This window comes from Bos indicus x Bos taurus, chromosome 3 (genome assembly GCF_003369695.1).
Source record: "Bos indicus x Bos taurus breed Angus x Brahman F1 hybrid chromosome 3, Bos_hybrid_MaternalHap_v2.0, whole genome shotgun sequence".
Taxonomy (NCBI): Eukaryota; Metazoa; Chordata; class Mammalia; order Artiodactyla; family Bovidae; genus Bos; species Bos indicus x Bos taurus.
The window spans coordinates 89,415,285-89,429,967 of NC_040078.1; the positions used below are offsets into that span (position 1 = coordinate 89,415,285).

The 14,683-nt window shown below is 36.7% G+C and overlaps 1 protein-coding gene across 1 annotated transcript in view; it reads right to left on the minus strand.

The window, feature by feature from the left end:
• Positions 1–14,397, minus strand: part of C8A (complement C8 alpha chain) — a 71,902-nt gene extending 57,505 nt beyond the window's left edge. The window contains exon 1 of the mRNA XM_027537122.1: positions 14,215–14,397. Within this exon, the coding sequence (XP_027392923.1) occupies positions 14,215–14,291 (77 nt within the window). The 5' untranslated portion in view covers positions 14,292–14,397. The remainder of the gene's footprint in view (positions 1–14,214) is intronic.
• Positions 14,398–14,683: the final 286 nt, after the last annotated feature.

A 14,683-nucleotide genomic window follows, 5' to 3' on the forward strand; every position in this document is an offset into this window, starting at 1 on the left:
AAAACTTATACTTTACCATAATCATTTTTCAGTGTATAGTTCAGTGGCATTGAGTACAACCATTGTTGTTGTACAACCATCACCAGCTTCCATCCCGAGAACTCTTTTCATTTCCATGCATCACTTTTGAGATGTAAAATTTAAGCAAATAAAAAAAATAACTGTGCATGTTTGCCCTTCAGTCAATCACAGTTTTAAGAAATAAAGAATAAAAATATATTGTGCCTCTACCATATGCAAGGATGATGCTGTAGTGCTTCAAAACTCAGTCTGATTATGCCATGAGCTGCTCCTCAAAAGGAATGATGTCCCCCTAGGCTGCAACCCCAGACAGGAAGCTGTAGGATCCTCAGGAAAGTGGTGTTCACATTTATCATTGGTTCTCAAACTTTGGTCCTAGGAACCCTTTATACACTAACATATTATGAGGACCCTGAAGAGCTTTTATTTAAGGGGACCTATTGATAGTCACAGAATTAAAAATCAAAACTAAGAAATTTTGAAGTGTTTATTTTCCCATTTAAAATCATTGTGAAATTGTTACATGTCACCATGTATATTTATTTAAAAATCCATTTCCAAGAAAAATAATTATTGAAAAGTGTTATGTTTTATGTTTTTGCAAATCTCTTTGATGCCTGGTTTATAGGAAGCAGCTAGACTCTCACCTCTGCTTCTTCATTGAATGTGTTGCTTTATGTTGCTTTAATTGAAATCTATGAAGAAACTCCAACATCATACAATTATGTAGTTGAAAAAGTAATGTAGTTGAGGAGTGTTTTAATAGTCTTCTCAGATAATTGTGGATGTTCTTTGATGCTGCACCAACACTTTAAAAGCAGTAATTTTTTAAATGTTAGTTGTAGTTGTAAACTGAAAGCCTGTTGGTGAATTTTTAAATTCTCTGTTACATTAAAACTCATTGGTCTGTGTACGCTTTAAATGGATCCAGTACCCATGCATGGGCTTCCCTGGTGGCTCAGTGGTAAAGAATTCACCTGCCAGTGCAGGAAATACGTGCTCAGTCCCTGGGTGGGGAAGGTCCCCTGGAGAAGGAAATGGCACCCACTCCAGTATTCTTGCCTGGGAGATCCCATGCAAGGGGATCTTGGCAAGCCATCCCAGGGGAGCCTGGTGGGCTACAGTCCATGGAGTCTCAAAAGAGTCGGACATGACTTAGCAAGTAAACAACAACAACATCCATACATAATTTTTATAACAGCAAACATTGGAAATTGAGAAAATAATGGCTCCCAGAGTGCATGTATCCTAAAAATATTCACATATTTCAATATAAGATATTTTAAAGTCAAATTTATTAATATTAACAGTGATCTCAAGCTCATAGTAGTGAATATGTTTTCCGAAATTTTAATTTTCTTTTGAAAGCCCAAATTTTGTCATTGGTAACAAATAATGCTATCTGTTTTCCTGGAAGTAATAGGCCCTCTGCTCATTTTTGAGACGATGTCTCCCAATTATCTTAGCCTGAAAAACAGTAGTTTGTCTAACAGTCATTTTGTCAAGTAAAAACAGTGTTCCAGCAAAAAGATATCAACCTTGACTTAACTCAAACAGTTGCTTTTTCTCAAGACAGTCATCATACTCAGGTTCAGTAGAAGTTCTATATGCATTATTTTCATTTGGCCATAAATAATATTTAAATAACAAGTTTTCAAAGATTGTGTTTTAATAAAATTAACAATTTTAACTGTTTTAAGGAATTTTCTAAGTGAAACAACTCCTTTCCTATAAGTTTGACGTCACTGCCTTGATATGTGTCAAGGCCACAGTTGCTTTATTCAACATTAACTTTATACCACCAGGGCAAACATAAACACAGTGAAAAGAGAAAATAATATCTTAGGATTATTGTGAAATTGTTTTGAATTCCCAGATGCTGCCCTCATAAGATCTTGGGGACTGCCTACAGTCTGCAGACCACACTTTGAGAAACTCTGATTTATAAAATGATGTTAGTATAGAACACCAGCTCTATCGTCCTTTCAAAGAAAACTTTAGTGTTCAGTTTATCATCTTCCTCTCTACTCCAGTTCCTCTCATCACCCTGGGAGACCTCAGCATCTCTATAGATGAGTCACTCAATGCTCTCTGCTCTCAGTTGTTCCTTTTCTTCCTCTTGAGTGACTCTTTTCTCTGTTCCATTATCTTCCAAGATTTCATCCTGGACGTTCGCTCTCTGAAACAGCTTCCCTTCCAAATGACTAATTCATGGGTCACCTATGAAGTTATTTGGGGCTCCACAGCCTCTTTTCCTTCTATCTCTATATACTCAAGGATTCCCATGAACTTTTCTTGGACCTCGTTGGGGCCTCCATTGACTCCTAAGCTTTCTCTCTAGCAATAAGACCTCCCCTGTTTTCATTTTCCTTCACAATCAGTTTTTATTTCATGACCCATCATTTTAAAATTGTAATTATGTCCCGAATTCCTGGACCCCACTGTTCTGTTGATCACACCTATCTGGAAACCCAGTCTTGAAAGAATCCAAGTATCTTTCTCCTGGTTAATTAATTCCTAGGTGTCTTCAGCCTCATCATAAACATCAGTTCCTTAGGAAAACATTCTTCAGCACTCTGACTGATGAGATATCTCTCTTCACATGATTTGGTCAATGTTTGCACATTTTTGTCTCAAAACTTAGCACACTTATAATATTTGTATAGTTTCTGCCATCTCCACCAGATCATAAGCTGTATGAATGTGGATACTTGTACTGTTCACGTGTTTGCTACTGAACTCCCAGCACTTATCATGGTGCCAGACCCAGGGAAGGTGCTCAGTAAATATTTAGGAAAGTAAAGAAAAGAAGAAAGGGAGAAAGAGAGAAGGAGAGAGAAGGAGAGGAGAAGGAAGGGAGGGAGGGAAGGAGGGAGAATTAGAGGGCATGGAAAGAATGAAACCAGTTTATGGAAAATAGAAGGACATTGTTTAGAAATTTATTTGAACTTAATTTCCAGTTAGAATCTAATTAAATAATTCTGGTGTCTAGACATTCAGATGGCTCAAAGTTTTGTCCATATGTTATTTTTCTAATAGATTGTCCTAATATTAAAAGTTTGAAGCATAGAAACATGGAGAAAAGCAAGGGTTCTAATCACCAAAAGATGGGAGAGAAGTTACAAGGGCAGAGGTTTGGGAGCAGAAAATGACTACAGCATCAGTTCTGCGTCTCACTGTAGAACTGTCAAGATAATGTCATTGTAAGCCCACAGAGACCGCATTATGATGTCAAAATGGAAGGAAACAGTATTAATGGATGGAAGCAAAAGTTTAGACAGAGCAGTGCTGTGTTGCTGTAGTTTTAAAAGCTTTGTGACATGATGTCTAGACAGAGGCACATACAGTCATGCTATCACTGAAGCAAGGCTACAGAAGGAACACAAGGACCATTCATTAAGTCGTTACAGGGCTCCAACCTTTTAGCCAATATCAATATGACTGGTGTTTTCTCTTATGCCAATGAATTTTTTAATGTAGTTTATTTTTTATAGATTTTGAAAGTCATGCATTCTCCTTAAGAGAACATAGAAAAGATTATTAAAAAAAAAAATTGTCCCAACTTTCCACCACCATTAATTCTGTTTCTTTCCCTTCTTTATTTCCATAAAAGAGTTGAGGTCATACTATTACATTTTTATATGTTTATCTTTCCATTTAATATTATCAGAGAAATATAAATTTTTATGATGACTGCACATTGTTCCATTCCACTAACATTAAACAATTAGAGTATTGAGCACCCAGTTTTTCTGTATTCTAAGTTATTTACTGAAGATACATCCTGTAGAATAAGATGGCTAAATTGAAGGATACAAATGGTTTTAAAGTTTATGACACATATGGCCAAATGGCTTTCCAAAAGAACTGTATCAATTTTTCAATTACTTAAGGAACATTTTTTTCTGTTTATTTATTTATTTTACTTTACAATATTGTATTGGTTTTGTCATACATTGACTTGAATCTGCCACGGGTGTACATGTGTCTCCCCTCCTGAACCCCCCTCCCACCTCCCTCCCCATCCCTCTGGGTCATCCCAGTGCACCAGCCCCTAGCACCCTGTATCATGCATCGAACCTGGACTGGCAATTCATTTCACATATGATAATTTACATGTTTCAATGCCATTCTCCCATATCATCCCACTCTCGCCCTCTCCCACAGAGTCCAAAAGACTGTTATATACATCTGTGTCTCCTTTGCTGTCTCACATACAGGGTTATCATTATCATCTTTCTAAATTCCATATATATGCATTAGTATACTGTATTGGTGTTTTTCTTTCTGGCTTACTTCACTAATAAATCTGTGGCCTAGTAAATCTTGGCAAATAGTTTGAAAGCATCTCCAAGCTACTGAAAATTTACTCAAACAGTAAGATTCTGGAGTCTTTGATTCTAGTCTTTAGTTGGCATCTACCTTGCTGTGCCACTCTGAGAAGAACCCAGAGAGGCTTTTAAGTTTTTCATCTACAGAATCAACACAATGAAACATAGTGGTCTGTGTAGGGTTCCTTTCACTCTGCACAATGTGCTCTGTGGAGTACTGCTTCCTGAATTATGCATTAGAGGTGGAAAAGGAAAAGAAGCAAAGTTATCTTGTCAAATAGAGTTGGATAAACCGCATACAACATACTGCTCTTGGAGATGTAAATGTCCAGTAATACGTAAAAGGCACTGAGAAGTTCTGCATTTTAATTTACTTAATCCAGCAGTTACCCAATTTTTGACCATAGGTCATTTTTTTTTTTTCATGTAATAAGACCATACAGCACAGTTGAAGAAACACTGATGTAACAGAAAGGGGTTTAGAGTATACCAAAGATGTATATAATCCAGGTTCTGCTATTTAAAGCTGAAAATCAGAGATGGTAAAAACTTGTGAGACTGTTTTGAATATGGGAATAAGATTACATATGCAAAGCCCTAAGCATCAGCCTGACATGCATGCTAGTTTCTTCTCTATAACCTTCTCAATCCCAGACATGCTCATCAAACCTCTTCATCTTCATCAAAAACAGATTGAATGCCCACTCTGTGGAGTGCCAGAGACTAGTGATATGCTTCCCACCTGCCTTTTTAGAGGGTGACATATCGGGCAAAAGGCCTAAAACCTGGAATTGAATGTGGCCATCTTAGCAATGTAGATCACAGAATAATTAATTAGCTACCCATCCCAGGTGAGAAGATCAGAAAGCCCAACCCCGATTACTTCCAGTGGGTCATCCTAATAAATTGGCTCTGCTTATATTCAAGGCTGATTGTCACTAATTATACAACCTTGAGCCACTCCCATTCAGTTCCATGGAAATTTACCTCATGAAACAAGTATTGGAAATTTTACTTCCAAAGTGCTGAGTCTCCAGTGACGTCCATGTTGCTAAATTCAGTGGAAAGCTTTCTGGCTTGGTCTTAATTGCCCTCTGTTAACCAGAATTTCCTTCTTGAAATATTTCTTCTCTTGGACTTCTTCAGCACCAGACTTCCTTGCTCCCTTCTTACCTCTGTGGCCAGTTCTCTTTGATGTCCCTGAAAACTAGAATCCTTCAGGATACAGTCTTGCCTTTTGGCTTTTCTCATTTTTGAGAAAGTAGGATCCATTTCCTGGGCCTCTCATACCATCTGTGGTAATGCCTCTAGACTGAGATCTTCAAGCTTGGAAATCTTGTCTTATTTATTCGATTGTCCCATTTTATATCTCCACAAGTGCCTCTCAGGCATGGTGAACTTAATGGCTCCATGTTTAAACCCTTAATTTTCTTCTTTTAACCTGTTCCTCTCTCAGTTTTATCCATGTCAGTAATTAGAACCACCCTAACACATGCTTGCTTAAGCCAGGTACCTAGCAGTGGTCTTTAATTCCTTTCATTCCCTCACACCCATATCCAGTCCTTTGGAAATGTCTGTCGGTTTTGCTTTCAAGATGTATCTCCAATATCTTTCCCTCTGCCTATCTAGACTGCCTTGTCCTAATTTTAGACACCATTATCTCTCACCCAGATCATTGCTTGGCCTCCCATGGTCTGAGATGGTCCACTCAGTTTCCTTCAATCTTTGCTCTGCACAGACACATTTTAAAATGAGAAATCAGATAATACCCTCCCTATAGAAGACATTCCATGTAATTTTTTGTTTGTTTTTCACTACACATAGACTAAAATCCAAATTCCTCATGAAGGTGCCAAAGGATCTCTGTGATCTGGCCCTTGACCACCTTTCTGACATCTTCTCGGGACACAATCCTCTGATCTCATGCTGTCCCAGTCCTGCAGGTCCTTGAACCTGACAAGCCATTTCCCCTGGGGTTCCTAGTGTGTACTGACTTCTCCACTCTCCCTGCTCTTCACATGGTTTCTCCCTCCTCACTATCCTTCATCTCTCAGCTTAAATTTTAACTACCTCCACAGAGAACCCCCCACTTGCCTATTTTTAGATTGCTCTAGAGAAGGTAACAGGCAGGAAAGCCAGGGGTGTGCAAATGAGGAAATAGGCTGCACGTGTTAGACATTTTTTTATCTCTCTCTCTCTTAAGTGGCAGAAGGAAAAAGCTACAAGTTTTTTTCCCCCTTCTCTATACAAATTTGAAAAGGTGTCTTTTAAAATTCTATGTTGCCATAACACATACCTGATTCCACCTGAACTTAACTTTTCTCAAACATTGAGCTAACCAATGCATTTTTCTTATGGAAATGTTTTTCTTAAGCTATGTTAATGAACTATGTATTTACCCTAGACTCTGTCTTTAAGTTGGTTCCACCTAAGACTCAGAACCCACTTGACAAACCAGTATGTTTTACTCATACAGTTGTTCTCTTAATCTATGTTAATGAAACCATACATTTGCTTGGAAATCTGCCTTTCTTCAAGATTCATGTCAATCATTTTATGGCCTGGGATGACTCACCTTGTGCCAATATTATCTCAAAATGCATGTTGCGGGTGGGGGATCTGGTGCCACTCTGAGTTTTGAGACATCTCCTTTCTCTAATTAACAGCTTGCTGATAGGTATATAACATACTGCTAAAGGCTAGCAGGGCGGCACTCTTTCTGCCCCCTTCTGATGTCTATGTCAGAAGCTTTGTCTATCTCTTTTATACTTTAATAAAACTTTATTACACAAAAGCTCTGAGCAATCAAGCTTTGTCACTGGCCCTGGATTGAATTCCCCTCCTCTGGAGGTCAAGAATCCCAGCGTCCTTCATGGCTCAGCAACAACCTTTCGCTCTGACATCCTCTATTAAAGGACCCTTTTTGTTTCCTTCATAGTATTTACCACAATTTTTACTGAAACGTTCAGTTTACATGTTTATTGACTGATTCCATCACTACACTGTAAATTCCATGAGAGGAAGGACATTATCTGTTTTGTTTGCTATGTACCATACCTCTTTTGTTTGTTTGTTTGTCTAGTTACTAAGTTGTGTTGGACTTTTGCGACCCCAAGGATTATAGCCAATGAGGCTCCTCTGTCCATGGGATTTTTCAGGCAAGAATACCGGAGAGGTTGCCATCTTCTTCTCCAGGGGATCTTCCCAATCCAGGGATAAAACCCAGATCTCCCTCATTGTGGGAAGATTCTTTACCACTGAGCCACCTGGGAAGCCCATAAGCATATCTGGAATATGTATTAAATGAATGAATGGAAAGAAATGAATGAATGAATGAGCAGTATCTACTGTGGTCCAGGTACACATAGAATTCCACACAGAACTTTTAGTTCTGACCCTTTTCCAGGTTCTCCTACAATATGCATAACACTCTTTCTTCCACATGGAATAATCACACCCCATCCATCTGCCCAGACTGTCCCAGTTCCATTAGGTCTCATTTCCTCCAGATGGTTTTCTGCATCCCACCATGCATATTAAGTCTCATCAGTCATGTCTGACTCTTTGCAACCTTGTGGACTGCAGCCTGCCAGGCTCCTCTGTCCATGGGGATTCTCCAGGCAAGAATACTGAAATGAGTTTTTGTGCCCTCTTCCAAGGGATCTTCCCAACCCAGGGATTGAACCTGGGTCTCCTGTCGCTCCTGCAGTTCAGCTGGATTCTACTGCTGAGCCACCAGAAAAGCCCACCTACCCTCTGCTAACATAATCCAACATATGTAGAACCTCCCACACTTTATGTCCACCCCTATACTGCAAATTCTGCAAGGTAGGGGGTCATGACTCTATTGATCACTGTGGTCCCCTAGTGCTGAGCACAGTACCTGGCATACGGTGGGAATTCAATAAAAACTTTCATATGAATATATTGTCTCATTCAATCTTATATAATTTAAATTTTATCAGACTCCTGTGGAATATTATATCTATTTTATAGATAAGTAAAACAGATTCAGAGGAAGATGAGATAATGTGCTTTAAAGTTATATTGATAGTAAGTGGTGAAGCAAGAATTCACACCAAGACTTTTTTTGACTCCTTTGAATGAAAATGAATGAATGAATAAATGAACAAATGAATTTAAAAAAAAGTATCTACTGTGTTCCAGGTACACATAGAATTCCACATTGAACTATACATATTTAGAAAACATTCCAATATATACTAGAATAAATTCCATATTGGAAAACATTCCAACATATATTCCAATATGTATTGGAAGATTTTTAGAAAACATTTCAATTTATACTGTGAAGGATTGCTGACAAAAAGAAAATAAAGTAATAAGAGTAGTTTTCTAAAAGCTTACCATGTGTCAGCTTCTATGATCAGTGCTTTATGTGAACTCTTTTAACTCTTGACAAGCACTCATGAAATATGTATTATCTCTATAGATGAGAAAGTTAGCCTTGAAGGGTTTAAGCAACTTACCCAAGTTCCATAGCTACTAAGAGGTGAAGCCAGGATTTAAAACCAGGTTGATCGCACATCAAAGCCCACACCCAATGCTGCTTGAAGTACAGCTAGAGACTAGTTACCCCGAAAGAAATAAAGTGTCCATAGTAATGAGACTCATTTTGAGTCACATCGACTACTGCAGTTGTTTATATTAGCTGAAATTTCATGTAGCCTGAATACATATTGATTTCCAGTCATCTGGACAACTACAGAAAATATTCACATGGCCCTGGCCCAGGATACTTTGGTGAATACTCTGATGCCCATGAAATAAAATAAAAAAGAGGAGAGTGATTTAAATTTCATTAGGCTCCACTGCCTATTTCATCTGTTTAGAGAAACAAACAGACCCATGTAATTATTCTGTATGTTTGAGATCTTCACTTGTATTTCTTTAACCCCCCGCCCCAAGGGACTTATGTTCATTCTTCACTGGTGGAAATGTTAGATTGGAAGTGGTATAAAAGCCTTTGGGTATCTTAATTCCAAATTAAATAAATTTTTTTTACCTTTTAAAAATATTTTTGGAGTATATTTGGTTTATAATATTGTGTTAGTTTCTGGTATATAGCAAATTAAGTCAGTTATACACATACATACATCAACTCTTTTTAGATTCTTTTCTCAATAGATCATTATAGAGTATTGAGTAGATTTCCCTGTGCCGTACTACAGATCCATATTAGTTATCTATTGTATATATAGTACTGTGTATATGTCAATCTCAATCTTTCAACTTATCCTCTCCCACTTACCCCCTCTGATAACTGTTAAGTTTGTTTTCTTACATCTGTGACTCTATTTCTGTTTTGTAAATAAGTTCATTTGTGCTATTTGTTTTAAATGTGGGTATTGTTGCTTTACCATATTGTATCAGTTTCTGCTATACAACAAAGTGAATCAGCTATATGTATATATATTCCCTCTTTCTTGGATCCGTCTCCCATCCACACCCCATCTCACCCATCTAGGTAAGTGGTATAATATGATGTTTATATTTCTCTGTCTGATTTATTTCACTCAGTATAACAATCTCTAGGTCCATCTGTGTTGCTGCAAATGCCATTATTTCATTCTTTTTATGTCTGAGTAATGTTCCATTGTCGGAGACGGCAATGGCACCCCACTCCAGTACTCTTGCCTGGAAAATCCCACGGTTGGAGGAGCCTGGAGGGCTGCAGTCCATGGCGTCGCTAAGAGTCAGACATGACTGAGCGACTTCACTTTCACTTTTCTCTTTCATGCATTGGAGAAGGAAATGGCAACCCACTCCAGTGTTCTTGCCTGGCCATTGTATATGTACCACATCTTTAGCCATTCCTCTGTCGATGGACATTTAGATTGCTTCCATGTCCTAGGTGTTGTAAACAGTGCTTATCAAAATGGGTGCTCAGTTTTGAAAAGATTTTTTTTCTGATGGGTGAGGGTAGCAATAATGGTGTAATAATATCGATCTAGGAATTAGAAGGCCTGACTGTGCACTAGGAAGCTGTGTGACTTACATATGAAATTGCTTTGTTTCCTCTCTGGCCCTCAACTGCTGGGGATAATAATTACAACAATCTCAGAGGAAAATAATAAGGGTTGAATTTGTCAATACTCATAAAATGCCTAGAGAAAACAGTCTGATTGTTATTTAATATTCCACTTCTCTTTCTGGGACTCAGTTCCCTTATCTGTAACATGAGTAGATTCAATTTGATGTCAAAGTCCTTCCCAATTCTAAAGACACATGAAATAAAAGTGATGGAAGTCGCAAACAATGATTTTAAGAGAGTTATTTTAAGTATATTAAAGGGAATCATAAACATTATGAGAAGTGAAAGATGTCAAAAAAGTACCAAATGAAACTTTTAAAGCTGAAAAATTATAATAACCAAAATGAAAGATTCATTGGATGGGCCAAAAAAAAAAAAAAAATTTAAATATTGCAGAAGAAAAGATCAGTAAACTTGAAGATGTGATAGTATTTCCAAAATGAAACAGAGAAAAAATACTGCCAAAAACAATTTTTAAAAAAAGAAGAGAGCCTCAGGGCTCTGTAAGATAATATGAAGTAATAGACTATATCTACAGTCAGAAGGAGAGGAGAGAGTATGAGGCAGAAAACATATTTGAATTAATAAAGGCAAATTTCCCCCAAAATTTGATGTGAACTATAAATCCACAGAATCACACCAAGGCACATCATAATCAAACTGCTGGAAATCAATGATAAAATAGTTGAGTCCATTTTTTTTAAAAGTTTGACAACAAAGAATAACAAAGTAGACTTTTCCTCAAAGACTATACAAGCCAAAGATAATGGAGTGATATATTCAAAGTAATGTGGAAGGGAAAGATGGAACTTTTCATGTAGAATTTCATATTTGTCAAAGATATCCTTCAAAAAAGGCAAGATAAAGAGCTCTTCTGACTAATAAAAACGGGTCATTCTCTCACCAAGATTCATTCTGACCATAAGAAAGGTCAAAAGAAGTTATTCAGGAAAAATAATAATGGTATTAGAAGTGATATGATATTATTTGAAGGTAGGCTGTGATAAGTTAATGATGAATGTTGCAAAGCTTAGAGTAACAGCCAAAATAAATAAATGAAATAGAATTACTAATAAGTGATTTGGAATTAGAAAAAAAAAATCCAAAAGAAGACAAAAAAGGAGAAAAACAGAAACAAAGAACAGATGGGACAAGTAGAAAACAAATAGAAAATTGGTAAACCCAAACCCATGAGTATCAGTAATTATATCTTATATAAGTGGTATAAATACTATGATTAAAAGACAGAGATTGTTAGACTCAATAATAAAGTAAGACCCACCTATATGTTATCTGCATGAGTCATACTGCAAAATATAAAGAGTCAGATAAGTTAAAATATTGGGGGAAAAAATCACCATGCACAACCCAGGGATATGAAGGCCTTTTGTAATGATAAAGGGGCAAATCGTGGATAAACCTGTATATAGATAGATAAGAAGAGAGCTTCAAAATACATGAAGCAAATACTGACAGAACTAAAAGGAGAAACAGATAAATGCAAAATATAGTTGAGGATTGCAGCATCTTTCCCTCAGTAATTGTTAGACAAGGAGGTGAAACTTGAGCAGCTTTAACAACCAGCTTAATGACTTAAAACTGCACCAACAACAGATAAGAACACACTTTGAAGTGCCCGTGAAATATTCACTAAGAGCATATTCTTTGTCGTAAAACAAATCTCAGTAACTTAAAAGGATGGAAAAAATCTTTTAACTTTTTAAAGAAACACACATGCTGAAATGTATCTTTTGTATAAAACACATAAAAGAGAGTCATGATTTTTGAGCTGAATATTATAATGTCTTTTCATCAACATTATCTTAAAATATTTTTTCTCAAGCAATTCCGTTTTTCTAAGAATTTATAGTAATGGTGTAATAACACACAGGCAGTATTGTTTATAATAATGGTAAATATGAGCTTATAAAAGTAAATGTATGCCATTAAAAATGTAAATATATACCATCTGTTTTCAATGTTAGTGTTTATATAAGATTTTATTTGAGAAAAATAGTTATTTATTTTGCCATTGTTAAATTTTCTTAAAGTTTGAAATCACAGACTAATCCAAAAGATGCATACTAATTGGCACATTACAAATTTATTCTCATTTTTATCAACCATTGGAGAGAAGAAAATACCCCAAAAAATGACAATAACAGTCACAGAACACCCCTGGTAACAGCTGTCATTGAATGCTTATTAAGTACCAAGGGTCATTTTAAGTACTTTTATGCACTTAATTGTTCCTGTTACTTGCCTCCCACTTTACAGCCCAGAAAACTTAAATAACTTGCCTAAAATCACACAGATAGTACATGCTGGTGCCAGAATTTGAACCCAGTCAAGTTATTTCACCATGTAATTTTGCGTTTGCAAAGCCAGGGTCAGACACTCTGGCATTAGACACAAGACCTTTGATTTCCTACTTCAGCACTTTGCAACATATTTAATTGGTTCTCTTTTGCCTTGACTTCAAATTTGCCTCTTCACTGGTCTGTCTTATTTGATAAGTTCATCAAACATCAAGACTCTTTGTTCATTTTCAAAAAGGATTACAATGATAAGCTTTTATAATTAAGGGTATCTCAGCAGAGATTTCCTTTACCACAGTTCTCTGGCCTTTTATCTTCTAATTATTAGAGATGAATTTTCTGATTTTTCAAAATGGTATTTGCTTGAAATACAAGTTGCAAATTAACTGCTTGTAAAAATGCCTTTCCCCCTTCTGAACTGTTGTTAGTTAAAGGAAATCTCTCGCTTAGCATTTAAAAGCAATAATGATTCAAAATTGAATCATCCAACAAGAATTTTAATAAAATAGCTCTAGTTGAAATTTTCAATGTTTAGGAGACAGGGACTCCTTTAAAACTATCCCACAGGCAAAATAAGAGGCTCTTTAAGCACTACAAAATACTTGATGTTAAGATTAACAACAACAACAAAAAAAACACATGAAGCCAGTTTGGGATATTCAAGAAAAAGGAAAGCATAAAATGCAGCATACATAGATAAATATCTCATCCATTCATTACTCCAGAGCAAAAGGTTGACTTTCTGGAATGAAATGACTCAGTATCTTTATAGTCTCTTGTGTTTCCCAAGATAATTTTATATACTTTATCTAATTTTATCCTCCCCCAAACACTATGAGATGTGTATTCTTATACTTCACAAATGGACAAGCAGAAGTTAAATTGTTCAATATCATTCAAGAGAATTATCATTTATTAAGTTGGATATATTTTATATCCAGGATCTTATTTCATGTTCATTAAGCTAATGGTAGAACTGACCTGACAATGCAGGAGACAAAAGAGATTCAGGTTCGATCCCTGGGTTGGGAAGACCCCCTGGAGAAGGAAATGGCAACCCACACCAGTATTCTTGCCTGGAGAATTCCATGGACAGTAGAGTTTGGTGGGCTACAGTCCATGCGGTCGCAAAGACTTGGACATGCCTGAAGCAACTTAGCACAGAACTGTGCTAAGCAACTCTTACAGAAGAGGTATTATCATTTTCATTTGACCAGTCGAGAAACAAGTGAAAAGAGATTAGGCGATTTAGTCCAGATGACCCAGCTCCTAAGTCTTGGATTTGCACACAGGCCTATCTGACACCAAGTGAATGCTCTTTTTACTGACCTGGAGTCCTTCACTGAATTAGTAATAGCATGGAGTCCTTCACTGAATTAGTAATAAAGTTCCATCCTATAACAGCCTGTTGCAAAAAAGACAGCAGCTCATTTCCCGGCTAAGTAACCCTTTAAACTGCAAATTTTGCAGAAGCTTTTGGCCAACTCACCAGTTCACCTTCTCCTGTATGGTTACCCCAGGCTGATAAGTCATCAAAAATAAGAGGAAAAAAGCAGCAGCAAACATCTCATCCAGGAGCTACCAACCTGTATTACCTAGAAAGTAATAAAACTACTCAGGGAGTTGGAATAAAAGACATCTACAGTCTGGGATCTATCTAATGTTTGAAACTAAAAAAAAAAAAAAAAGACAACTCACTTGATTCTCATTCAAATATGGTTAATTACTTACTAGGGTATTGATTAGCCAACTTCCCTAAAATCCTACACACCAAAGGCTACTGCCCCTCAGATCTTTGGAAAAACAATATACACATGGTTGAGGAAAGGAGGATATTTATAATAACCGATATCAGCTGAGCAGAGGGATCTTATTTTCAGAATGAGGCAAAAACCAAACCAAGATATAGCTCCAGAATTCATGATCTTTTCAAGTAGCTCCTGGAATTTCTGAGGTCA